General features: G+C 42.0%; 1 protein-coding gene across 5 annotated transcripts in view; it reads right to left on the minus strand.

Annotated features, from left to right (window-relative positions):
- Positions 1-3,857, minus strand: part of ZDHHC14 (zDHHC palmitoyltransferase 14) — a 313,260-nt gene extending 309,403 nt beyond the window's left edge. For 2 of the 5 annotated variants that reach the window (XM_020986676.2, XM_020986677.2), the window contains exon 1: positions 1,425-3,851. In XM_020986676.2, the coding sequence (XP_020842335.1) occupies positions 1,425-1,669 (245 nt within the window). In that variant the 5' untranslated portion in view covers positions 1,670-3,851. Of the gene's footprint in view, positions 1-1,424 lie in introns of all 5 variants that reach the window. The other 3 variants (XM_020986680.2, XM_020986675.2, XM_020986679.2) reach the window with 3 other exon arrangements.
- Between the last annotated feature and the right edge of the window lie 22,350 nt (positions 3,858-26,207).

The raw sequence follows: 26,207 nt of genomic DNA on the forward strand, positions 1-26,207 counted from the left end.
CTCAATCAGCATTCCTACTACAAAAAGATACCGTTGTTCTAATCATTAAACTCCAAGGAAACACTTGGAAAACTCACTTAAATTAGAACTTTTTGTTGTTTTGAAGATGGGGATAGGAGAGAGCAGAGCAGATAGGAAAAAAGTTGAAGGGATGGTAATGGTAATCTATCCTAACTGTATCACTTTTAAAAAATTTTTTTTCAGCTTAGAATTCTCAAACACAAATTATTTCACCTCAGTAATTTAGATGTCTCTATATGAAGGTTACTACTCTGTCAAGAGTTCATTCACTTGCACTCAATGCACTCACATTTAGTAAAGCAAACACAGGGTACAAAGCCATTCTACTTATCAGGGCCCAAAGTAAACATTGTTGATTTAATTAATCTGATCCAACTGAGAATCTGTGCTTACTGAAACAGTACCATCATGCCTGCAACAGCTCAGCTGCTGAGGCTAAAAGAAAATCTATCTATATCTCTGTTTACACACATGCATATGGATAGATACACTGTAACCACAAACTGGCCATAAGCCCTCCGATCATCTGGGGCTCAATTTAAGAATCTATCCTCATATTACTGAACTCCATGATAATCATACAGTTCTAGAGCATAGTTAAACTGTTTTACCTAATACCTATTAATAAATTAGAAGACCTTCTGTAAGCTGGCACCAAGGGCAGAGTTGCAATTGGCCCAATCTGGTTTTCCTGAAAATAGCAAGCAAACCACATGCATTCTGTTCCCAGACCAAATCACAAAGTCCAACCAGACTGTTTCTAGAATAAGAAGTTTCCCCTTCAGTTTCATCCTTGTTAATAGGCCTGAAGTCTCTATAATCACCTGTTCCTGAAGGTGATTTGTTTCTGAAACCTATTGATAAGTAAAGAGGCAATTGTCTAGAAATATTTTTAAGGCACAAACAGGAGCAAATAAACTGGTAGCCAAATTTAACAAATATTAAAACCAAAATCAAATACATGCATACTGAGTTGGTTTCAGTTATGTACCTGAAATAGCAAAATCTCCCATTATGTCTTGGAAAGCACAGGTTTGATGCTCAGTGAGGGCCATAAAATGCCCCAAATGTCTTTACCTATCAGTGAATTTTAAATACTTTTATAGTCGGCCAATTCCTGGAAATAAAGGGTCAGTTACCAGTGGCTCTCCATCCTTGTTCATCCTGAGAACAGTAAAGCCACAGGGAGTTAACTAAAGTGTGGCCCCTTTGCACTCTCTCTCTCTGTTCTCAGAAACCTGCCACAGTAGAGCATTCATTCTGTCGATTCAAAAACAAACATAAATAATTCCCACTGAGATTGGTTATATAACATATACAGCTTCTAGAAAACGAAAGTAAATAAAAGAGGAGTGAGAAGCATGCGCCAGAAGAGGGAAGATAGATTTCCATGGTCCACTTACTCGAATGCGAAGAAGAGTCCGCTAGTGACCAAGATGAGGACAAGGGTCAGGTAGAAGACGCCCGTCTGCCGAGCCATCATGATCCTCCCATTACAAAAGAATTTGTTTCTTCCTGGGAAAACCTCCCATTTCCTCCGGGCCGCGATTTTCTTTTTCTTATGGGGTGACTCCATGGGAGAGGAGCTGTGAGTGCTGATCTGACTGTACTCGCAGTCTTTCATGGGCCCACCGCCTCCAGGAGTCATCAAAGAGGGTAGACAATTGGGGGGCTCAAATTCCCCACCCCGCCCCCCAAAAAAGCACAAACCACTTAACTAAAACAACCCCACTCTCTAAAGCCCCTTGGCCACCAGCACAAGCTCAAATTAAAACTCCCCAAATAGGTTACCGTTCCAGTGATAACTTTGCCAAGCAGCCCAAGTTAACCCTTTGGAGACCAAGGCTGTCATAGTAGAAAGATTCCTCAGAGAAGGAGCTCCCCACCACCCACTATTATTCCTCAATTCTATCACGTGTTGGAGGGGTCATGAAATTAAGTCCAATGAAGGAAAAAATGACACCCTCTACCACACACAAAACATACACGCTCACATACACACACACAGTCCACACCACACCACAGTGCACTCGCTTTCCTTCTCCGTGCCCCTCTCACTGCCACCGGTAGTTGATTTTTAATCCCTCTTCCAGATGACCCCTGCTGGGGGATGTCTAGGGTGGCGGGATCTGAACTCGACTGTAGGGGCAGCGGCTGTGGGCGCGCAGAGAGCTTCACTAGCTGCTCCTCTCCCCTTCGCCAGGTTTATTATAATCCATTCTCCAGGCAGCAGCTCTTCCCCCGAGAGAAAGAGATGGAAAAGAGATGGTAGTCCGAGCCACCCCCAAGCTTCCAGGGGGTGGGGGAGGGAAACAAGAACAAAATCCAAAACAAAACCACGTTGCTTTTGTCGGAATAGATCCTTCTGAAAGCCCAGGCACTAGTCCAGCTAAGAGCCCCCAATCTACCCAGCTGTTTGTAAAGCGGACTTCTCCACACCCAGCGCCGCCGCGGCAGAGCTGGGACTGTGGGACTAGGACGAGCAGGAGGACAAGATCTCGGCAGCGGCTGCTCACCGATTGTGTGGCGAGTAGCTGAGTATCTTCCGCTTGCCCGAGTGAGGAAGAAACGCCAGCGGGGGTGGGCCTTGGGTAGACAGCGACAGACACTTGTTTGCAAATGCTCTCCCCAGCGCCGGCTGCAAGGATCCCGGGCCGGCGCTTCAGAGATTTTCCACCTCCTCGCGGCCCCGGTGTGGGCGAAGGGTGTAAGCGTTTGTGGCGCGGGAGTGGTTGGTTTGCTTCTACACCCCGGGGCTCCTCCTCTTTCTCCTCCTTCTCTGGGGTTAAGCCCCTCAGATGGGGCAACCCTCCTGCCCTAGGCTGGTGCTCCGCTCCCTCGGTCTCAGCATGCCCATGCTGCCACCCATCACTTCAGGACTCCCTGTCTTTTAGGGTCTATCACATTCGGCACCTCCTTGCTCCAGGGCTGAGCGTGGTACTGAAGCGCAGCTGCGGGGGTCCTCAGCTCGCGTAGCCCCCGGGAGAAGCAAAGGTCACACCCCCAGCAAGCGGCTCTAGGAGGCCGCCTCCAGAGCAGCTTGCACTACACACACACACACACACACACACACACACACACGACTTCTGTCCGCCTTCCTCCTAGGGAACCTCTTTTTCCAGGCAGCAGCTGCCACCGGACCAAAAATATTAAAAAGCAAAAAAGCTGACCGAGAGACCAGCTCGTTCTTTTGACTTCTAGCGGAGTGAGGGGGAAACCAAAGAGAAGTATCCAGTCCCCTCACCCCTCATACTCCAGGCTGTTTCCTGGAGCCTCCACCCCAGTTACCAAGAGATTTACGGACACATAACCCTCACGTTCCTTATCTGAGACGGGGGAGGAGTCCACACACTGAGGGTGACCGGGAATTGGGGTAATTAAAGAAACAGCCAATGCTCGGAATCGCAGAAGGAAAAGCAGGGGAAGCTCGCTTCCTCTTTCTTTCACCAAGGAAATCAGTTCTATAGGGAGAGGTCTCTGCTAGACCAGCCTCTCCCACTCCTCTCTGAGGCCACTAAAGACTCCAGTCTCTTTTCTCCCAGCACGGGGAGCGAAAGAAGGGGGGAAGGGAGAGGGAGAATGGAGTGGCTTCTATTTTTCCCTCCCAAAATAACAGATTCTGTATTATCATTAGCTCTATCTGTGCCATGCTTTCCCTCTTTTTGTACCCCTCATGCCCCAGTACTAGACCTCAGTCTTTGTTCCTTTTATTCCTGTCTGTTGCTGTCTGTCTTCCTTTCTTTCTTTGTGGAGTTCCTACACCAGCCGGAATGGGAACTGCCTCCCCTTTCCCTCCTCTCACGCCCATCCATCCTTCCACTTCCCAGCCTAATAACCACAGGGTAATCTCCCAGCAACTGGGAAATGTGTCAAATCAACCCATTCCCCCAGTTGACATTAAAAGAAGCGGGAGGAGCTAGTCTCGCTTTCTCTCTCCGCCTCCTCCTTTCCTTCTTCCCTCGCTTTGCTGCCGTCACTCGGCTGGACGAATAAGCGAGCCTGGGAGATCTAGGAGACCTTGCCACAATTCACAAAGCTGTGCGTACTTAGATAAAAGGATGGGGGTGGAGAAGAGAGGGAAGAGACTTCTGTCCCTCCCACTTCTTATTTTGCACTTTCCTTTCTCGACCCTCTGGGATTAGTAGTTCATTCTTTTGCGTCTGGCCCCAAAAAATTACAACTTGGGGAACATAAAAACTACAAACCCCAGCATTCCTCGCAAAGAGAATGAGACGAGCAATTGCTACATTGCATTCTCCTCGGAAGAGTTTGAAGTGTGACTTGCCCCTCGTGGGTAGAGCGAAGTGCTTGAGATTGATTTCCGATGGTGAAAAAATGAGGCGGAAAGTTGAGGAGAGATAGTTGTGACAAGAAAAAAATAGGCAAATAGCACCTGGATTATTAGGGGGAAGGGGGAACGCAACAGGCTAGGGTTTTAAGAATGAAGATGAAATGTACAAACGTCCTTTTCTAATCTGGTTAAATTCTTTGATTGGGAAGAGACACAAAAATAGAATTAGATTCAAAAAGAGCGGTTTTTTTTTCCCAAAGCAAAGCAGAGAACCATAGGGATGATTAAGCAGTTAATGACTTCTTAAAACTGAATGATGTGGATGTTCCTAAGAAATGTAGCATGAAAAATATCGACATTCCCCAACTTCTCAAAAGGTTTCCTAAAAATGCAAATATTAGTTATTTGGAACTCAATGTATGTTCCCATAGAAACAATGTTATATTTGTTGGGTTCCTTAGCCACTCCACAAAAGCTTATTTAACCCTTTGATGTCCTGGATGTAGAATACTGTACACTATTAACCCTAATATCAAGACTAACAATGTTGCTTTCAGAAAACATAATCCCATTTGGGAAACCTGGAACAAATCTCCACCTACTCCAGCAGGTGCCCTACTAAGCAGCCTAACACTGGAAACAGTAACCTGGAGCAAGAAATTCAGCAAAATTGCTTCACATTTATAATGAGTATCATAATTGTTTGCCTTCTGAAAGGGTGGAGGAGGGATCAGAGGAAGGGAGAGCATTTGGAACTATTTTTTTACGTGTTTAAAATAAATAAGAAATTCAGCAAAATATGGCCTAGAGGGAAAGAAGGGAGGGATGAGCAGTAGCGTTCTGGGGGAAGGGGGACCTAGCTGCAGGTTTTTAGTGAAGTATGAACCTAGATTGGGGTGGGGGTGGAGAGGAGTCTTTGGTGAAGGAAAGGAGGAAAGATCCACTAATCCACACACAGGGAAGAGAAGTTTTGCTCAATAGGCCACCTACCCGGAACGTACGTGAATTGACTTCGGTAAAGTAGGGGCTGCCTATATTTTTTTTTTAAATTATTTGGGAGTTAGAAGATCTATACACACAAATATTTTTGAAAATTAAAAGACACTATATGTTACCAATATATTGGTGAAAATCAGGATGATGACAATGCCCAAGCATCAGTGGTTAAGGGGTAGAAATTCTAGACAAAATAGTCTTTGTGATTCAAATTTAAAGGGAATTCAAATCCAGTCTCCACCACATTAAAGTGACAGAACCTTGGGCAAGTCCTGAACCTCAATTTCCTTCTCAGTGCTGTGGGGGTGGATAATTTTAATTTTTTTAAAAAATTATTTATAGCATTCATTTTTAAAATAATATTTTTATTTTTCCCAATTGCAGGTAAAAACAAGTTTGAACATCCTTTTTTTTTTTAAATTTTGAGTTCCCAGGTAACTTTATAAGGCAACAAATTATAAAAACCATATAGGGATAATAATACTTGCATTAGGCAGTGTGGTACAGTAGACTTGGAGTCAGAGGATCTAACTTCAAATCTTGGCTGACAGCTAGGACTTATGTGATCTTAGCCTAAGTTTCCTAGTCTGTAAAATGAGAGTGCTGTACTAGATGGCCTCTCAGCTCTACAGCCTGTGACCTCACAAATTATTGTGAGCAAAGTACTCCGAAAGCCCTAAATTTGAGTTTTTATTAGAGCATTATTTTCCATTTATTCACTGCAAAGAACTTGTGTTAGATCCATTGATTTTGCATCTTTATAATGACAGAAAATGTTAATTTAATTGTTAATATGATTACAGAAATTAACACCAAATGTCATATGGACTGCCACTCTCTTAACCCTGGTAATGTCAGAATTTCAGTAATGTCCCTACATTCCTACTCTTGAGATATTTACTCTTGATTAGGTTGAGCTGAACCACACCCTAGGTTCCCCTACTCAGGGATTTTGCCTTGTGGAGGAGCCCAGCCCAAGTTGGATTCGGTGTCCTTGCTCCCTTCCATTGGGATTCATGGCATGAAGGGCAAAACAGCCAGAATGAAGTGGCTTTCCTTGACCAGATTGCCAAGGGTCACTGGGGTCTCATAATCAGGACTTGCTACCTCTTACTGACTCCTTGCCCCTCCTCCTAAAGGTATAAGAAGCTTTTGCATGAGCCTGGAGTTAGGAAATCCACTGGATATCCCCCAGAGAGACAGGTTTGCTACCCTGTTATTTCATTTAAAGACGATTTATTCCTCAATTCATGCCTTTATTTCAGGACCTGACTGTAGTCACACCTATAATTTCATTAATCAAAGTTACTTTTAAAAATTATCCCTTCCCCTTGCCACTCCCCTACCCCTCCCCCACCCACAAGTTCTTTGTACTACATGGATTTCTATTCCTTTGATCTGGGCTCCTTTTCTATTGTTTTGCTAAAGGCTATTTAAATTCACAAACTTCACTTTTCAGGTCTAGGTATGTCAATCCATAAATTATTCAATAAGTGTTTATAAACAAGTACTGTGGGACAGCTAGATGGATAAAATGCTGGGCCTGGAGTCCAGAAGTCTCATCTTCCTGAATTTAAATCTGGCTTCAGACACTTAGTAGCTGTGTGACCCTGCACAAGTCACTTAATCCTGTTTGTCTCTATTTCCTTGTCTGTAAAAATTAAGTGGAGGGGCAGCTAGGTGGCACACTGGATAGAAAATGGGCCCTGAAGTCAGGTGGACCTGAGTTCAAATCCGGTCTCAGACCAAACACTTGACATTTACTATCTGTGTGACCCTGGGCAAGTCACTTTGCTCCAATTGCCTAAAAATAAATAAATAAATAAATAAAGATTAACTGGAGAATAGATGGTGCAGTGGATAGAGCATCAGCCCTGGATTCAAGAAGACCTGAGTTCAAATTTGGTCCCAGACACTTGACACTTAGTAGTTATGTGACCCTGGGCAAGTCACTTCACCCCATTGCCTTGACCAAAAAAAAAAATTAACTGGAGATGAAATGGCAAACCACTCCAGTATCCTAGCCAAGAAAACCCCAAATGGAGTAACAGAGGCAGAAACACAGCTGAAAATTACTAAACAACAGTGTGCCAGGCACTGTGCTGGATTGATAGGGTTGCAAGGACAAAAGTGACACAGTCTTTGCCACACCCAAGGAGCTTAAATTCTATTGAGAAGGATAACATATATAATATATATATATATACATATATGTGTATGTATATGTGTCTATGCCAAATAAACACAGTACAAGATGATTTGGGCAGGGAACCACTAATATCAGGGTCCTCAGATCAGGAGAGGTCTTTTATGAGATGGCAGCCTGTGAGATGAATTTTGTGAAGGAAACTAGTAACAGCTGAGGAGGAAGGACATTCCAGGAGTGAGGGACAGTCTATGTAAAGCCACAGAAACAGGAAATGGGTTGTCATGTATGAGGAAGAGCAAGGAAGCCGTGTCTGGAGTAATATATGAAAGGCTAGAAAAGTAGATTGGATCCAGGTTGTGAAGGGCCTTAAATTCCAAACAGATGAATTTGTATTTGATTCTAGAGGAAGTAAAGGGCTTCTGACATTTGTTCAGCAGGGTGGTAACATGGTCAGACTTGTGCTTTAAGAACAACACTTTGACAGCTAGTAGGGATGGATTGGAGAGGAGGAGAGACTTATAGCAGAGAAACCAGTTGGCAGGGTTTTTTTAAATATATTTTTAAAATTTAGTTATTTATTTTCAGTTTTCAACATTCACTTCCATAAGATTTTGAGTTCCGTATTTTCTCCCCATCTCTCACCTCCCTCTGATGGGGTACAGGCTCAAGCCGAGACCGTTGCCCCTTACCTCAAAAAGAATTTGGGTCCTCTTTGTCTATGGCATTCTCCTTGAATTCTCCTACTTGATCAAGGAAGTCTCTGGAGCTCGACTGAGGCTACAATCCTATCAGTTGGCCTTTCACTATGGCCTATGCCCAATCTCCGAATTCTGTAACCCCTAACTTAGTCTAGCCCTCCATTGTCTTACCTCCAGAGGGCCCCAAGCCACTTCTCACCCTTAATCCTATTTAGACCCCATTCTCCCTGGCATTCTATTCACCCCAGCCTACTGGCCACTCCCATCAAGATCTTTACTAGATCCCTCCCACAGTCTTTCTGTGTATAAGGTCCATCTTGTCTCCATTAAGGTGCTCAGATTCTTTAAGAGTTTAGCCAAGGGCTGAGATTCTTACAATCTAGCCAATAGCTCACAAATGTTCAGATTCCTTAAAAGTCTGGCCAGTATGGCTGATCTTTAATAAACCTTGTCTTTGGCTGAAAGAAGGCTTGAGTCAAATTCATTCGGGTAGAACCCGTGGGTCATGATTTTGGGGTCCCAGTGTAAGAAAGATTTTAGGGGGTTAGGCTTCCACAGCAGGGTAAGAAATTCCAAGATCTTGTGGCTAGTCCCTCAACCAATCAGAAAGTATAGCAAACAACTAGTTCCTTAAGAAAGAGCCCTGGAGTCTAAACAGTTGCAACTCGTCAGGTTCAAGGATGGGCTTCGACAGGGCAAAGGCTTTTCCCCACTGTGCTTGCTTAATAAGCTTATTAAATATTAACTGACACACCCCAAGGGTGGAGATAGCCGCCATTTTTTAACATGGGACCCATGAAGTGCACAGACTTAACAGAACATGGACAAACACTCGATGGGCTGTTCAGGAAGGGCGTAGCTCAGATGAACCAGACCAATAGTAGCCCTGATGTATGGAGTATGGATCTTACTAACGGTTTAAAAGTTGATTCTGCCACTGAACCAGTGCCCACATGCTACTAAAGTGTGTTGTGCCCGCTTCTCTCTTGAGAAGCATAATAAAGACTTTTCTTCATTCACTCACAGTAGTAGATTTTTGTTTCAGATTTTTCTAACACCAGCACCCCTAAACTTCTAAACCTCAACACCCCCTCCCCAAGATGGCATGCAATTTGATATAGGCTCTACATATACATTGACATTGAACCTATTTTAACATTAGTCAGGTCATAAAGAAGAATTAGAAAGAATGGGAGAAACCACGAGAAAGAAGAAACAAAACAAATAAATAACAGAGAGAGAAAGAGCAAATAATATGCTTCCATCTGCATTCATCCTCCAGGATCAGGACAGCCCCAGAGGATGGACTCTTTAAAGGAGCTGCAGTTCTCCTTGGCCTATATCCACAAGCTGCCAAAGCAACTCAACCTCCTTTTGATTGTGATAGCTAACATTTATATAGCCCCATAAGGTTTGCAAAGTGCTTTACATATGTAATCTCATTTAATCCTTACAACAACCCCATGAGGTAGGTGCTATTAACTCCATTTTACACATGAGAAAACTGAGGCTAAAAGAGGTTGTATAAATTGTCCAGATTCACAACTGTCTGCGACAGTTTTTGAACTCAGATCTTCTTGACTCCAAATCCAAATTTCTACCATATTGTTGAGGTTTAAGGATGCTGGGGCCTCAAAATCACAATATACAGGTCCTGCCCAAATGAATTTGACCCAGGCCTTCTTGCAGTCAAAGACAAGGTTTATTAGAGATCAACCATGTTGGCCAGACTATTAAGGAATCTAAACATTTGCATTGATACCAAAAGTGGGCCAGATTTTAAGAATTTGAACCCTTGGCTAAGCTCTTAAAGAATCTGAGCCCCTTAATGTCAGCCAGATGGACCTTATATACAGAAAGATTGTGGGAGGGATCTAAGAGTGGCCAAGTAGTTTGAGGTGACTGGAGGCAGGGTCTGGAGAAGGGGTATGTTGATGGGAATGGCCAGTAAGCTGAGGTGACTAAAGGAGGGGTCTAGGGAGGATCTTGATGGGAGTGACTGGGAAGTAGAATGAGGTCTACATAGGATCAAGGGTGGGAAGTGGACGGAGGCCATAAGGAGGTAATAGACAATGGAGGGCTACGCTATGTTAAGGGTAACAGAGAATTGGGAGATTAGGCATTAGGGATAGTGAAAAGCCGGTTGATAGGACTATAGTCTCAGGCAAATGCTAGAGACTTCCTTGATCAAGTAGGAGAGTTCAAGGAGAGTCCATAAACAAATGGGACCCGAATTCTTCTTGGGGTGAGGGGCAAAGGTCTCTGCTTGGGCCCGTACCTCATCAGTATCACCTCTCTGCCTATTATCTAGATAGAAGCCCCACACATTTTTTACAAATACCTCTTCTATCTCTTCACTTCATAGGTCTTGTCTTCTGGCTCATAGAGACATGGCTTTCCCCTGAAGTATTTCATTCCTTTGACACTCTACAGTTTGAGCTGCTTCTTATTTCAAGTCCACCCAAACCAGAAATGTGTTAGAGCCAGCTCAGACTGGCTTATGTGAGCCAATTGTTCAATGTGAGCATTTACTTCACTTTGTTGATTGTCTAGACTTAAGAAAATTATGGAGAAAATGTATCATATCAAAGATTTAGAGCTCAAAGGAATCTTCAGAATCACATAGTCTAATGCACTCATTTTAAAGATGAAGCAACTATGGTTCAAAGGGTTAGGCAGCTTTGTGAAATCATACAGGTAGTTACTAGCAGACTGAGGATTCAAACTTCTGTCTTCTCCTTTCAAGCATTCTTGACGAAAAGAATAGAAAATTTGACTTTCAAATACAAGACTTAAGAGAAGCATAAAAGGGTAAACAGGAAAGGGAAATCATAAGGGACTTAATAAGGTTAAACTGTTTACATTCCTACATGGGAAGATGATATTTGTAACTCATAAGACCTTTCTCATTATTAGGGTAGTTAGAAGGAGTATATATATATATCACAGGTGAGTTGAATATGAGGGGATGATACATAAAAAATAAAATTAAGGGGGAGAGAGAGGAATGTACTGGGAGAAAGAGAAAGGGAGAGGTAGAATTGGATAAATGATCTCATAAAAGAGGCAATAAAAAGTTTTTACAATGGAGGGGAGGGAAGGGGGAGTGAGCGAACCTTACTCTCATCAGAATTGGCTCAAAGAGGACTAACATAAACACAAAATTGGGTATAGAACTCGATCTTACCCTACAGGAAAGTAGGAGTGGAAATGGATAAGAGAAGCGGGGAGGGATGATAGAAGGGAGAGCAGATTGGGAGAGGAGATAGTAGCAAAACACTTTTGAGGAGAGACAGGGTGAAAGGAGAGAGAAAAGAGAATAAAAGGAAAGAGGGAATAGGATAGAGGGAAATACAGTTAGCAATATAACTGTAAAAAAAACCATTTTAACCACATTTCTCTGATAAAGGCCTCATTTCTCAAACATATAGAGAACTGAGTCAAATTTATAAAAATAAGAGCCATTCCCTAATTGTCCTCTCACTTGAAAACTGTGTGGGACAGCGACCCCAACCCAAATTAAACTCAAAGACTTCTCAAAGTGGAAAGCAAAGGTTACCTTTATTACAATCTCGAGATATGGCTGTCTGCTCCTCCTAACAGGGGCCACCTTATAAAAGCAAAAATCCGCCCACCATGAAAACAAGTCTCCACCCACCACTATCCCCTACCCCCTTAACTGGGGGTAGGCTTACATTCTAAGCTTGAAAGTTTCTTCTTATCCCCTTAACCGGGAGGTGGGACTTACATTCCAGGCTCGAAATTCAAAGCCAAGGACAATCGGCTCAGGTTGGGGGTGGGGCAGGGCTTATTCTTTCTGTTAAGTGCTTAAAGACAGGGTCTGAGTTGGGGAGGATTTTGAAAGTAGTAATCAAGAATTATTTGACCCTTTGAGGAACCTTCACTTCTGAGAGTTCATTTCTCACACTACCTTCTGAACTCATTACCTTAATTACATTGAGAAGTCTTCACTGGGACATCCCATTCAGTCCCTCCTCTTCTTCTATACTATCTGAAGACTTCTCACATCCCACTAAATCTTAGTAACCATCAGGGTGGTCTCAAACTGGCACTTAACCCTGACTCTTCAGAACCATGAGCTTGATTTCTTTCCCTTCTATCTTAACCAAAATGGGACAAGGAGTCCTGCATAAAGGGGAGACACAGCGGAAAGTAGGATAATTCCCTTCAAATGTTACAATCTAAGTGTTTTTAGAAATACAATACAATTTAGAAACAGTAATAACTTTTGTAATGCTGACAATTAAGATAACATCACTTACATATAATCACATATAGAAATTATCATTCTTATGATAACTTTAACACTTGGCACCTTTTACATTAAATCTGAATTCAAATTCTTCTCAGCTCTCTTTTCCTCTCTATCACCCCTGTAAATATAGGCATTGACAAATCAAGGGGGCAGCCCCTTCATAATACAGATACAGAGACCCAAAAGAAAACAATAATAATGCAATTGTCCCTTTAAGATTCGAAAAGTCTTTTCTTATACAGCTATCTGGCAGGGAACATCATTAATGAAGTCCTCTGGTCCTTGGTATTTGTTCCAGCCATCTCCAGCGCAGCATCTCAGCATCTTCTTCTTATCTTCTTGTAGGAACCAGCTTTCTGTCCATTCTCCTACAAAAGTGATCTTCAAGAAAATTCACATCAGAACCCAGTGTCCACAGGCTCCAGTACATACACAAATATATTAAGTAGGATCTTAAATTTTTCAGTCATGCCATGTTTCTCTGATGCCATTTACAAAATAAACCACAAGCCATTCTATTATTAATTGTAACAAAACTTTAAACAAGTATGATATTATCCAAATAACAAAATAACATTCTCACAAACCCCTGACCTAACTGTAAAGAACCATAACTCGTATGGAAACACACACAGGAACACTAGTCCCAGTTCTATAGTAACCTAAGATGTTCCATAATCTCACATTGCCTAAGGAACATCTCTAAAATGAGCCCCCTTTCCTCTCTATTCCCATCAGAGTATGACGACCCTACCTCCTTCTATAATAAGAAAACAAGGGGCATCTAGCAAGAGTTCTTCCATCTCTTTCATTGGAATCAACCTGTATAGTGGAAAGACTTCTGGATATGAAATCATCAGATATATGAGTTCAGATCAAATACATGTGTGATAATGAATAAGTTGCTGAATTTCACTGAACCTCAGTTCTCTCCTCTTTAAAACTGGAGCAATAATACCAATAGCATCTACCTATCCTTCTTATAAGACTAAATGAGATATTTGTAAAGTGTTTTGCAAATCTTCAGATATTCTAAAATTATCAACTTGAAACCTCTCTGCATCTTGACTCATCCACTCCTCTTTGCTCCAGTCTCTGAGGACAATTGTTATTTCTCTCAATCATGTTTTGTCTGTCTCTCTTCTTCTCTCCTCTTCCTCCTCTTTAACATCCTCCATCTTCCTATCAAAACAAAAACCAAATCCTACTCATTCTAATTCCATTCTAAGCCCTCCAATATACTCCCTTCTTTTGAATTGTACCTCCACCACATGATTTCAGTCCTTTTCAAAGCCCCAGAGGTTTGTTACTTGCCACATAGGCATAATAAGTGCAGGAATTTGGAATAAAGGATATAAATAGTGGACTTTGCCCAACACTCACGTTCCATGGCTTTTAAAAATGTGTATCAATTTTGCCTTTCTCTTTTTCCTTCACTTGCATGGGAGACGTAAAAGAACTTTGAGAGTTAAAAGAAAACTACAATGCTTCAATCCCTCATAGTTCTTGTAGGCTTTCTTTGTCATAGTTCATGAAATTAGTTTGGAGGAATAGGAGTTTCTAGGTAGAGGCTTGGAACAAAGATATGGGTCCTGCTAACAGAAAGAAGTCAGCTCAAAGACAGGATAAATGCCTGAGAGCTCTAATTAGCTGACTAGCTATGCTATGTTCCAAGAGAGTCAAATCCCTGGTAGTAATGATTTTAGGAGCTGGCAAACTTTTAGAGATAAAAGCCATTGAATACTTCTTCCTAGTCTGATAACTAGATGTATGAATAGTTTGCTATTCTCATTAAAAGAGCTCTGGGCTCTAAGCTAAACAAAAGATGGAAGAGCCCACTTCTCTTATGAGGGAGGAGATGGCACCTCAGCTAATAACTAGTTGAGATCCAGGAGGACTAGCACCCCTGTTGTGAGGGCTGCTGAGCCTTTTGGTGTCCACTTATCACCCAACTCTCACCTGTGGCTCCAAGAAGCCATAGCATATGCAGCAGCCACATCCCAGCAGGCCATCTTGACAAACAGGATAAACCAGGTTGAGGGCAACTGATAAGCCTCATACCTCTTGGTGAGTTAGGGGGATGTCTATCCCAAGCACGTGAAGACTTTCCCCTGGCAGAATGGGCAGATGAGAACAATTTGTTTCAACAGCCATGAAGGTGGCTGAAGCAGGCACTCTGGAATGCTTAGAACTTGGTCCGACATTGAAGACACCAAGGTCATCTGCTGCATCCTGGGCCAATGCCAATAGTTTTTACTTTTGTTTTGCCACTGGACTTCTATGACTCAGGAAGAGAGAGTGAAGCGGGTGACTTCGTGCAATTCTGCCTCTCTTAAATCCGATTCACCCACCCACAAGTCAAAATAGCACCCCATATTGTCATCAGTCCTCTTGGAAAATGAAGGACAAACAAAACAATTGAGATCCAGAAGGTGGCAGTAGTAGTAACATCCCTGTACAGAGAAACAGAGCAACAAAGGCAGAAGATACCCAAAGAGAAAATGAGAGAGCAGCAGAGATATGACAAGATATGGTACAACCAACAGAGAACAGACCTTCCCTGCTGGAACAATGCAATGGCATCACTAGCATACATCAGATGCCTCAAAGCATCAAATGCATGAGTTGAACTTCCATGCATGTCCATGTGTCCCCTCCACATAGGTGCCCTGTCATACATGTGTGATCTCCATCCATGGGCCCTGGACATATTGCTCTTTGTGTGTGTGCCTCTATGTGTGTGTTCTAGTTATGTTGTTCAGTTGTGTTTGATTCTTTGTGACCCCATTTGGGGTTTTCTTGGCAAAGATAGTGGAGGGGTTTGCCATTTCCTTCTCCATCTCATTTGACAGATGAGGAAACTGAGGCAAACAGGGTTAAGTCACTTGCCCAGGGGTCACGCAGCTAGAAAGTGTCTAAGGCCAGATTTGAACTTGGGAAGATGAGTCTTCCTGACTTCAGGCCTGGAACTCCATCCACTTTGCCACTAGCTGCCCCACGTGTGCATAAACATATGTATACACATATACACACATGTATCTATACACATACATATATGTACATATAATTATGTACAAAATAGATATAAATTAATGTAGTTGTCAGAACTTCAGTTTTAGAGTAGTCTTTGTCTACCACCATTTACAAGTGGCAATAAGGATTTGGACTTTGTTTTCTCCAAATGAAAGAACTTCAGAGAAAGCCTGAGGGCAAGATGTCTTGATAATCCCCTCAGAGTTGGTCATGTAACTTCTGTTTTGGCCTGGCTCCTACTTTAGAGAATGGTGGCTGCCTTCACTAGAATGTGAGCTACCTGAGGACTGATCTGTGTTTTTGCCTTTCTTCAGCTCTTAGCACAGTGCCTGGCACATAGTGGTACTTAATAAATGTTTGCCGACTGCTTTTTGTTGTTGTTGTTGTTTCTTTTCCTTTTTTTTTTTTTTGCTATTTGGTGAGGCAGTCAGGGTTAAGTGACTTGCCAGGGTCACACAGCTACCAAGTGTCATGTGTCTGAGGCTGGATTTGAACATAGGTCCTCTTGACTCCAAGGCCGCAGTTCCATCCACTGCACCACCTAGCTGCTGCATCCTTTTATTCTTTTTTAGCTCCATGACCCATCTTCTAGTTGGCTCCATGATTTGGCCCCTCCCCTGGGCAGATGTTCCTGGCTGCTGCCCATATGTTCCCTAAATGGGGAGGATATCAATCAGTACCGTGGAAACTACTCAGTCTGTCCCATGATAGATTTTAGGTTTTGGCCAGGGCCAAAGAGAATAGTACAGTCTCTTTTATTTCATGAGTTCATTGGCACCTAGCAATGCTATTTTAGGAAATCAGGTTTTCATCCAACTTGGGCTGAACAGGTATGGGTGGAAAGTTTTCTGCTATCCAAATTTAAAGGAAGCCAATCAGTTCATCAGAATGGCAATTTATCTAGAGATGGTAATAATCTGCATAGCTACCCTAACCCACAGTGTTTTGTAGTAATACTGATAGTATATTACCATCCAGTCCCACTATAGTGGAGTAAGAAATATTATAACAGGCTGATCTAGAGGTAAAAATCTCCTCTACCCTTTGAATAGTAGAGAATAAAGACTAGCCCACATAGGAACCTATATTATTTAATAATCAGAAAAGAGCTGCTGGATGAACCCAAATTGGTGTCTGTCTCCCTTGCCCTACTCTACCCCCTTTCCTTCTCCTGAACTCAAAAAGAGAGAAGAGAAAAAGAGAGGGAGGGAGAGAGGCAAAGAAAGAGACAGAGACTGAGACAGACAGATAGAATCACAGAAAAAGAGGTGCTGTGGGCTATTTCTCCCCCTAGGGGCCATAGGAAGCTGTAGAAGGAGGCTATAACTATGTGAGGACCCACATGATGAGCCTACCATAAACACAGGAAGGAACAATAATCAATCAACAGACATTTATTCCATGCCTATGACGTGTCAGGCATAGTGCTAGGCATGAGGGAGGCATATTCAAAGACTAAGCAATCCCTATAATGAGGAGCTTGCATTCTAATAGGATATACACATACATACATATATACATATACATATACATACATGTTCACATGTGTGTATGAAGCCATTCTCCCTAGCCCTCACCCTGATTACCAGGGGAGAAGTCCCTGAGTCTTTGGGATAGGGGAGAAAAAAATTGTGGGGGAAGGAGAGATAATATGATAAACTTCAGGTTCTTGCTTTACATGAGAAGGGTTAAATCTAAGGACTTCTCAAAAGTCATTCATTAACTCATTCCTCACCGAGTTCTCTCTGGGAATCTCAAAATTTAATTCATGCCCAGGTTGCTAGAGATGCTGACAAAAAGACCCTCAGCCTTCATGTAAATACTCAGCTAATATGCACTTTGGATACAGGACAATCACCCTACTGAAAATGCAAATGTAAAGTATGTATGTCCACATGGGCTACCTAGATGCAAGGCACAAAATGGATACATAGGATCAAGGAAAACCAAAATGTTGAGATTTAGGGGTGTTAGAGTGCTGGGACCCCAAAATCATGCGGGTCCTGTCCGAATGAATTCAACCCAAACTTTCTTTCAGCCAAAGACAAGGTTTATTAAAACATTCACCATATTGGTAAGACTCTTAGGGGCAGCTAGATGGCAGTAGGTAGAGTACTGGGCCTGGAGTCAGGAGGACCTGAGTTCAAATCCTGCCTCAGACACATGATAGTTACTACCTGTGTGACCCCAGGCAAGTTACTTAACCCCATTGCCTCACACACACAAAAAAAGACTTAAGGAATCTAAGCATTTGCATCGCTACTGCAAGTGGGCCAGATCTTAAGAATCTGACCACCTTAATGGAGACAAGTTGGGCCTTATATACAGAAAGACTGTGGGAGGGATTTAGGAGTGGCCAAGTAGGTTGGGGTGACTGGAGGAGGGGTCTCAGGAGAATCTGAATGGGAGTGGCCAGTAAACTGGGGTGAACAGAACCCCAGGGCCAGGGACCTGGATTAAGAGTGGCCTGGGGTGAATGGAGTCTAGTTAGGATTAAGGGTGGGAAGTGGCCAGGAGGTAACAGAAGAGATTTGGAGATTGGGTTTATACCTAATGGAGAAAGGCCAGTTAAGTGGATTACAGCCTCAGGCAAATAACAGAGATTTGAGAAAGTCCAGGGTTTTTCACTTTTTGGGGTCCAGATCCCAAAGACACGGTCTTTTCCTTTTAGGGGTTCAGATCCTATCCCCATCAAAAGGTCCACTAGCCAGAGGAGAGAGGCAGACAGACCCCAGGACTGCCTTCAAAGCTAAGAGCTCTTTTCTTCAGTCTCTAAGAGGGATATTTGGTTAGAATTATATCTATCTGCCTCTCCCAGATATCTCTGGCCTAGGAATTTCAGTCTTCAGAAGGAAAGCTGCCCACAGGGTCACTATTAATGGGGAGGGTAATCTTTAGTTTTATGTTAAATTAGCTTAGTCTCTTTCTACGAAATGCTAGTAACACAAAAGACCATATCAAATAGTGAATAGCAAGTAAACCCATTTATCTAAGCAAAATAGCAAATAGAAATTGAAGAATTTATACAGATTAGATTATTGCAGAGAACACACAGGAGTCACTGAGCTTTGCATTTGGGAGTGAGATAAGATCTCAGCTCAAGCCAGGAAAGAAGGAACAATATTACCCAACAAGTCTACTCCTGGAAGTCTGTAGAGAGGCAAGCTGGAAATCAGGGACCTAAAGACCTAGCTTCCCCTACATCTCTGTACCTTCTCTCTCTCTATGTATCTCTCCCAAAGAGTGTCTGAAACTGTTCCAAGTAAGTCCCTCATGGCCAGTACAGCCCTGCACTCAGTATTCTATACCATTCAATAGTTGTGTCGCCCTCTGCATACTCAGCAACATATAAAATGTACTCAGGCTTGCTTGGAAGATCAGTTACTGTAAAACAGACAGAAAAAAAAAGAACTCATAGTAACCCATCAATCAAAATAATCAACATGATTTTTCTTCCCTCTCTTCTGAGTTTTCCCCACCCCTCCATGGGTCAACATTACTCCATTCCTACTCTCCACGACCCCATTTTGGGGTTTTCTTGGCAAAGTACTGGAGTAGTTTGCCGTTTTCTTCTTAAGCTCACTTTATAGATGAAAAACTGAGGCAAAGGGTTAAGTGACTTGCCCTTGTTGACACAGATTGTAAGTGTCTGAGGCCGGATTTGAACTCAGGAAAATGAGTCATAACAGAAGTTTCAACCATTCAATTAAATAAGCATTTATTAAGTACCTCTCTGTGTCTGCCTCTTGAACTATGCTTTGAAGGAAGCTAGGATTTCTAAGGGTGAAGCGTGAGAAAGGAGAACATTCTACATATACGGACAGCAAGGGCATCAGGGTAGGAGATAGAATGTCGCCCCCCACAGTTCTCTTCTTTATCCTTTAAAATCTGGGTTCTGACCTTATTACTCATCTAAAATTTTTCTGTCTCAAATTATGAATAATCTCTTAATTTCCAAATCTGATGATTCTTTTTTTCAGTCCTCATCCTTCTTGATCTATCTGCTGCCTTCAGTACTGTCAACCACCTTCTGCTGGTTACTCCTTCTTACTCTCTTCTCATAGGAGCATTCATGGCACGCTTCTCTCCTGGTTCTCCTCTTACCTGTGTGGCTGTTTCTTCTTGGTGTTCTTTGATGCATCTTGATCTATGTTTTGGCTACTAACTGTGGGTGTCCCTCAAGGCTCTATCCTGGATCCCATTCTTTTCTCCCTCTATACTATTTTGATTGGTGATCTCATCTGCTACAGTAGATTTAATTATCATTTTTATGAAGATGATTCTCAGATTTACTTATCTAGCCCTAGTCTCACTTTTGATCTCTAGTCATGCATCTCCAACTGCCAAATGGACGTCTTCAACTGGATGTCCAGTACTTAAATTCAACATATCCTAAACAGAACTCATTATCTTTCCCCCCAAAACCCTGCCCTCTTCCTAACTTCCCTATTATTGTTGAAGATACTGCCATCATCCTGGTCACCCAAGCTCACAAACTAGATATCATTTCTATCTTCTTATTCTCTCCACCCCCTGTTTTCTAAGTCCTATTGATTTTACCTTCTCAACATCTCTCATATATTCCCATTTCTTTCCCCTGACACTGCCACCAATCTGACCTTGGCCCTTATCACCCTACACTTGGACTATTGCAATAACATTTTGGTTGTTTTACCTGCCTCACATTTCTTCCCTCTCTAATCCATCCTCCACTTAGTTGTCAAACTGATATTTCTAAAAGGCATATCTGACCATGTCACCCCACTCTTCTCTATTCAATAAACTCCTGTGGCTCCCTATTATCTCCAGAATCAAATGTAAAATCTTCCTTTTGGCTTTTAAAGACCCCTTCATAACCTGGTCCCTTCCTGCCTTTCCAGTCTTACATCTTACTGCCCACCACATACTCTATGATACAATTTCATTCTTTGTTGTTCCTAACACAAGATACACCTTCTTCTGACTGTGCATTTTCACTGGCTGTCCCTATAGCTGAAATTCTCTCCCTCTTCATCTGTGCTCCCAAGATTTCTTCAGTTTTCAGCTAAAGTTCCACCTTCCGCAAGAAACCTCTTCTGATCCCATTTAACGACAGAGCCTTCTCACTATTGTTTCCAATTTATCCTGTATATAGCTTGTTTGTACATAGCTTGTTTGCATGTTGTCTCCCCCCATTAGAATGTAAGCTGGGATGATTTTTTGTTTGTTTTTTGCCTTTTTTTTTGTATCCCCAGCATTTAGCACAATGCCTGGCCCATAAGAGATAATTAACAAATTCTTCTTGACTTGTTGACTCTGAGATCGCCTCCAATTTATCCTGTATATATCTTGTATGTACATAATTGTTTGCATGGCTTCTTCCCCACTAGAATGTGAGCTCACTGGGGGCAGGGACTGTTTTTGCTTTTGTTGGTATCCCCAGCCCTTAAGCATAGTTCCTGGCACTATTAGTTGATTATTAAATGATTATTGCCTTGACTCGTTAGCATTGCTGTAGAAGGTGTAGGTATGGGTTAGATGGCCTCTTAGGTCCCTTCTAACTCTAAGGTTGTATCATTGTGAATCAAGATAACCTAGCTGTGACAGGAGGAAATGGTGAAGCAAACCAGCTGAACCCAACTTACTTTAATGTCAAATGTAGCCTGAATTCTATGACAGAAATATATTAGTTGCTAGGCTGTCCTTTTGTTCTCACAGAAGTTCTTGTAAGTGCTTATATTATCAAGGTCTTTGGTTTCTAGGTGAAGTCTTTTCCATTCAGAAGAAACAACCAGCTAAGCAATAAATCATAACAGTCTGCTCCAAGAATATCTTAGGGACAGGACAGAATAAAAACAGCTTGGTACAGGTTGCTAGGGTACTCTTCTTTGAGTTTCTAGGGTAACTTCTATTTCAACAACCTGTTAGTATTCAAGCTATTGCTGTCAAAAATGGTGGGATTCTACTTGGCGCAGTGAATGGAGCTCTGAGCCTGGAGTTGGGAAGATGTGAGTTCAAATCCAGTCTGGCTGTATAACATTGGTCATGTCACTTAACCTTTGTTTGCCTCAGTTTCCTCATCTGTAAAATGGGGATAATAATAATACCACTTCCCAAGGTTGTTGGAAGGACCAAATAAGATAATAATAGCAAAGCACTTATCACTTTGTGCCTAGCACGAAGTAAGCACTAGATAAATGTTAGCTATTATTATAGCCAAAGGATTTCAACTAAATTAGTCATTCATGGTCACTGGAAACCCCCAAAGTCAGACACGATAGCTTTGCTCTGCTCCCAGTTCTTCAGATTCAGTCTTGATGTCTTTTCATCTTCCAAGTACCTCCTTTTTTTTCAGCTGCATACTTTCTTCCTCACCACTCTCCATGAGATGGAAAGCTCTGGTGAATGGAACAAATGGATTTGGAATCAGAGAATCTGGGTTTGGATTCTGGCTTTGCTAATTCTTACCTCTGCGGAAATGACACAGCATTATTATTAATTATTAATAATAATAGCTAGCATTTATATAGCGTTTTAAGTGTAAGCACTTTACAAATACTTCAATGATGCTCACAACAACCCTGGGAGGTTGGTGCTATTATTATCCCTATTTTGAGTTGAGGAAACTGAGGCACAGGTTAAGTGACTTGTCCAGGGTGACACAATTAGGAAGTAGGTGAGGCCAGATTTGAACTCAGGTCTTCCTGACTCCAAGCCAAGTGTTCTATCCACTGTACCACCTACTTGCCTACAAGAAGTATGTGGTTAGCATACCTATACCATAAAAAAAATCCTAAAAGTCTGGTAAAAAAAAGGTATGTAAGATAAACCATCATTTCACCCGCTACTCCTTTTCTTGTGTGTTTCTCTTGACTTCCTGGCTTCTGTGTAGTCCTATGAACTTCTCTATGAATTTCATACAAAATTTCTCTTCCTCGGTCTTTGTTAATTACCCCCAAATAATCAAAATTCAAAGTTCTAGAGTTGAAAGGAAGCTCAAAATTCATCTAGTTCAACCTCTTTATTTTACAAATATTGTTGTTGTTTGTCCTTCATTCTTGGAGAGGACCATGACATTAGGGAGGGGATGCCATGACATGTAAGTGAATTGGATTTAAGTGAGGGAGGACTGTGCAAAGTCGCCAGCCTCCTTTTTTTTTTTTTTTAACAAATAAATAAAACCTTGAAATACATAGAGCTTTAGTCCTTTGTCCCTGGTGACTTGGGATTTGAACCCAGGTCTTTTGTCTTCACCCTCCAATAGATTTTGTTATAACCTATCCGGTGAGACAGGCTGCCTCCTGAGAAACAGTCCAATCCCATGTTGGAAAAGGCAGAGGAATTACTTCATGAGTTTAAGGGTCTCTGGACAACCCTCTGTGATCCGAAATCACCAACCCTAGATTTAGCCAAGAGCAAGGGACCCTGGCAGAAGGGCTAATTCCTTCTCAACCTTAATCCAAGGCTTATTTTGGAATGTCCCTAGTCCTGCTGACCAATTTTTGGAAAGTCTTGATTTATATAGCCATGATTATAGAAAGGAAAGAAACAAGCATTTATCAAGCACCTACTATGTGTCAGATTATTGTGCCCAGTAATACAAATATCATCTCATTTGACCTCACAACAGCCTTGGGAGGTAGATGTTGTTATTATTAACCCCATTTTACAATTGAAGAAACTGGAATGACAGAGGTGAAGTGATTTGCTCCAGATCACATAGTTTGTAAGTGTCTGAAGTTGGATTTGAACTTAGGTCTTCTTGATTCTAGGCTTAGCAATAAGCATTACCTTGCTGCCATGATCATAAGATCATGAGATCATAAATGTAGAGCCAGAAATGAAATTTAAGGTCATTGAGTTCGACCCACTCACTTTAAAGATAAGTTTAAGTTACTTGCCAAATGTCAACACTATAATAAGTGGCATAGATAGAATTTGAACCCAGATCCTTTCACTCCAAATTGAACACTTTCTACACCACCAGCTTGCTTGCTACACTCATCTGGTCATGTGTTCACACTGAATTCTAATTCCAGTTTGGGCCAACACAGTGGCAATCCCTCTTGTATTTGTCCAGTCTGTCAAGGTACTTCAAGTTGGATGGGGGGGTGGGAAGGGGCAGGGAATAGAAACCATAATTTAATCAATCACTGAATCATCAATTCACTGCTTTCTTCACATTGTGTTTTCTCTGACTTTTCTATGCTGACCTCTCCATCTTTGGACTTATTCAATGTCCTCCTTCCTACCTCCTGGCATAGCCCACAGATTTGGTCACCTTGTGAACTCTGGCTGGGACACGCATAGTATTTTGTCTTCCCTCTCAGATAACAACTTGGGCCACAGCTCCTTTTCCTAGGAATGTTACCTCCCTTAGTCCCTATTAATTGTTCCTTATTTCAGGGCTAGGAATTGACAACAGCAATTTGTGTGAGACAAAATGAATGTCTCCTTGAGGTTCCTCCCAGCTTTATAATTCTATATGTGTCTTTTATAGGGCACAGCAACAGTTAAGTACATGTAATATACCTATAGAAACTAATTTTCCAATGTCTTTTCAGTTATTTTAAACTTAAACAAAATGATGACAAAAAACTCGACCCTCTGCGGCCTAGAGTAGTATCCCTTCCCAACTGTAAAGAATATTATTTTCCTGATATTTTAATATTTAAGATTTCCCTCGGTATATCTTCAACAACCTTATTTTGACAGGATGGGATATATTTTATTGAATATGACTGTCTTTGAACCTGGGATGGCATAAATCCAGTATTCCTCAATGTTCAAGCTGGGCTGCCTCTGGACTCATTCAGTGAAGCTATAATCATGCTCCCCAGCAGCTAAGCAGACAAAAAGAGCTCATTTAGTGCCCTGAAAATCATCTTATAGAAATTCCTACCCCGGTGAATTGCAGAAGACGCGGGGAGCTGAATTCTATAACTGATTGATTGTAAGCATGAGCTCGGTTGAGTCTGCCTAAGGTCAGTTCTCTAAGTGGGGCTGTGTGAGCAGGGAATACAGGCCTTTCAAAGAGTCACCTCGCCTGGGCACAGTTGGAGAGAATGTGTATCTCCTGTGACCTACAAAAGTCTAATTTCTAACAATCTATTCTTCCTGGAAAATGAGAGGAAATGAGTATTAGTTCTGTCCTTGGGGCTCTTCTCTCACACACTTTCTCTCCCTGTGATTTCATGTACTCCCACTGCTCCAGTTCAGTTTTAATAACCATCAGATAAATCTCTTTAGCTCTAATCTTCTTTGTGAACTCCTATTCCATAGGTCCTAATGCTTTCTGGATAGGAGAGGTAGTGTGCAGTCAGAGAAAGAATGTTAGATTTAGAGTCAGGAGAGAAATGTGTACATATCCTGAAACTTACGAATTATGTAAACATTAGTAAATAACCTCTCTGAACCTGTTCCCTCATCTATACAATGGGGATAATATTTGTATTGCCTACCTCCACAGGCTTATTGTGAAGGTCAAATAAATAAATAATTGTGATAACAGTAGTAATAGCAGCTAGCATTTATATAGAGCTTTAAGGTTAGCAAAATACTTTACAAAAATTTCATTTCATCATCACAGTAACACTCAGACATAAAGGCTATTATCCTCATTTTAGAGATGAGGAAACTGAGGCAGATAGAAGTTACGTGTTTTAACCTGGGTCCTACTCCTAGTAAGTATTTGACATCAGATTTGATCTCAGGGCTTCCTAACTCTATGTCCAACAACCTATCTGCTGTGTCACCTAGCTGCTCAATAATATATGCAAATGAGATAACACATGTAAAGTGCTTTGTAAATCTGAAAGCAACACACACACACACACACACACACACACACACACACACATACATGCCTATATGCTCAGTACTATTTTATTTCTACCTAGATATCCCACCAGCACCTGAAACTGTTGAGGGCCAGCACCGACAAGTCAGAGGATTCAGGCCAGTCCAGATTTTACTTATTGATTTCCTGTGTCCAATGGTTGCCTAAGTCAGAAACGTGGGCTCTCCAATCCCCCTTGCTCTGTCTCTTGAGAACAGAAGGACCTTGAAGATAACAGGGAGGCAAGGAGATGGTTCAGGGGGGACTCCCCTTAGTTACCATTCCCATGAGAAAAATTATTGTTGATACTTTACTTTTGCTACTCTGGGTGCTGGTCCCATGAGTAAAGTATAAAAACCCTAACCCTCAGATTAATATACGGAGCTTGCTCTTTACTTGCTACCCACCTGGCCCACGTTTTTCTTTCTCTCTTCATACTCGACCAGAATATAAACACAGCGGCAGACGCAGGCGCTTGTGGCAAAACTCAACATTTCTCAAAATGTATATATACTCATCTTCAATCCCTCTATCCTCAAAAGCAAAATCAAAACAAACAAACAAACAAAAAACCCTCATCTTCCTTGACTTAGGGATATAGTCAAATTGTGTGTGCTAATCTTATCCTTCCCTCGCCTACTTCCCCAGGTAGACACATTTCCATCTGTGTCTGTAGGCCAGCCATAACTAGTATAAAGTAACACAGAGCAGAGGTGTTGAGGGATAAGGAGAACATACGTCCTTCTCTGTGAAGGTCCTCCCTTACCTACATGCTACCCGACATGTCTTCTACTCTCTCACTGGCCTCAGTCCACCCATCCCCTAGGGCTTCATCACATCACTCCCTTCTTCCCCAACTGAAGCAAATCAGGGCAGACTTCCTGGGTTGACCTACAGGGCCTTGGGACCATGTGGGATGCCTCAGG

Source organism: Phascolarctos cinereus, unplaced genomic scaffold (genome assembly GCF_003287225.1).
Source record: "Phascolarctos cinereus isolate Bilbo 61053 unplaced genomic scaffold, phaCin_HiC Scaffold_5;HRSCAF=322, whole genome shotgun sequence".
NCBI classification, from domain to species: Eukaryota; Metazoa; Chordata; class Mammalia; order Diprotodontia; family Phascolarctidae; genus Phascolarctos; species Phascolarctos cinereus.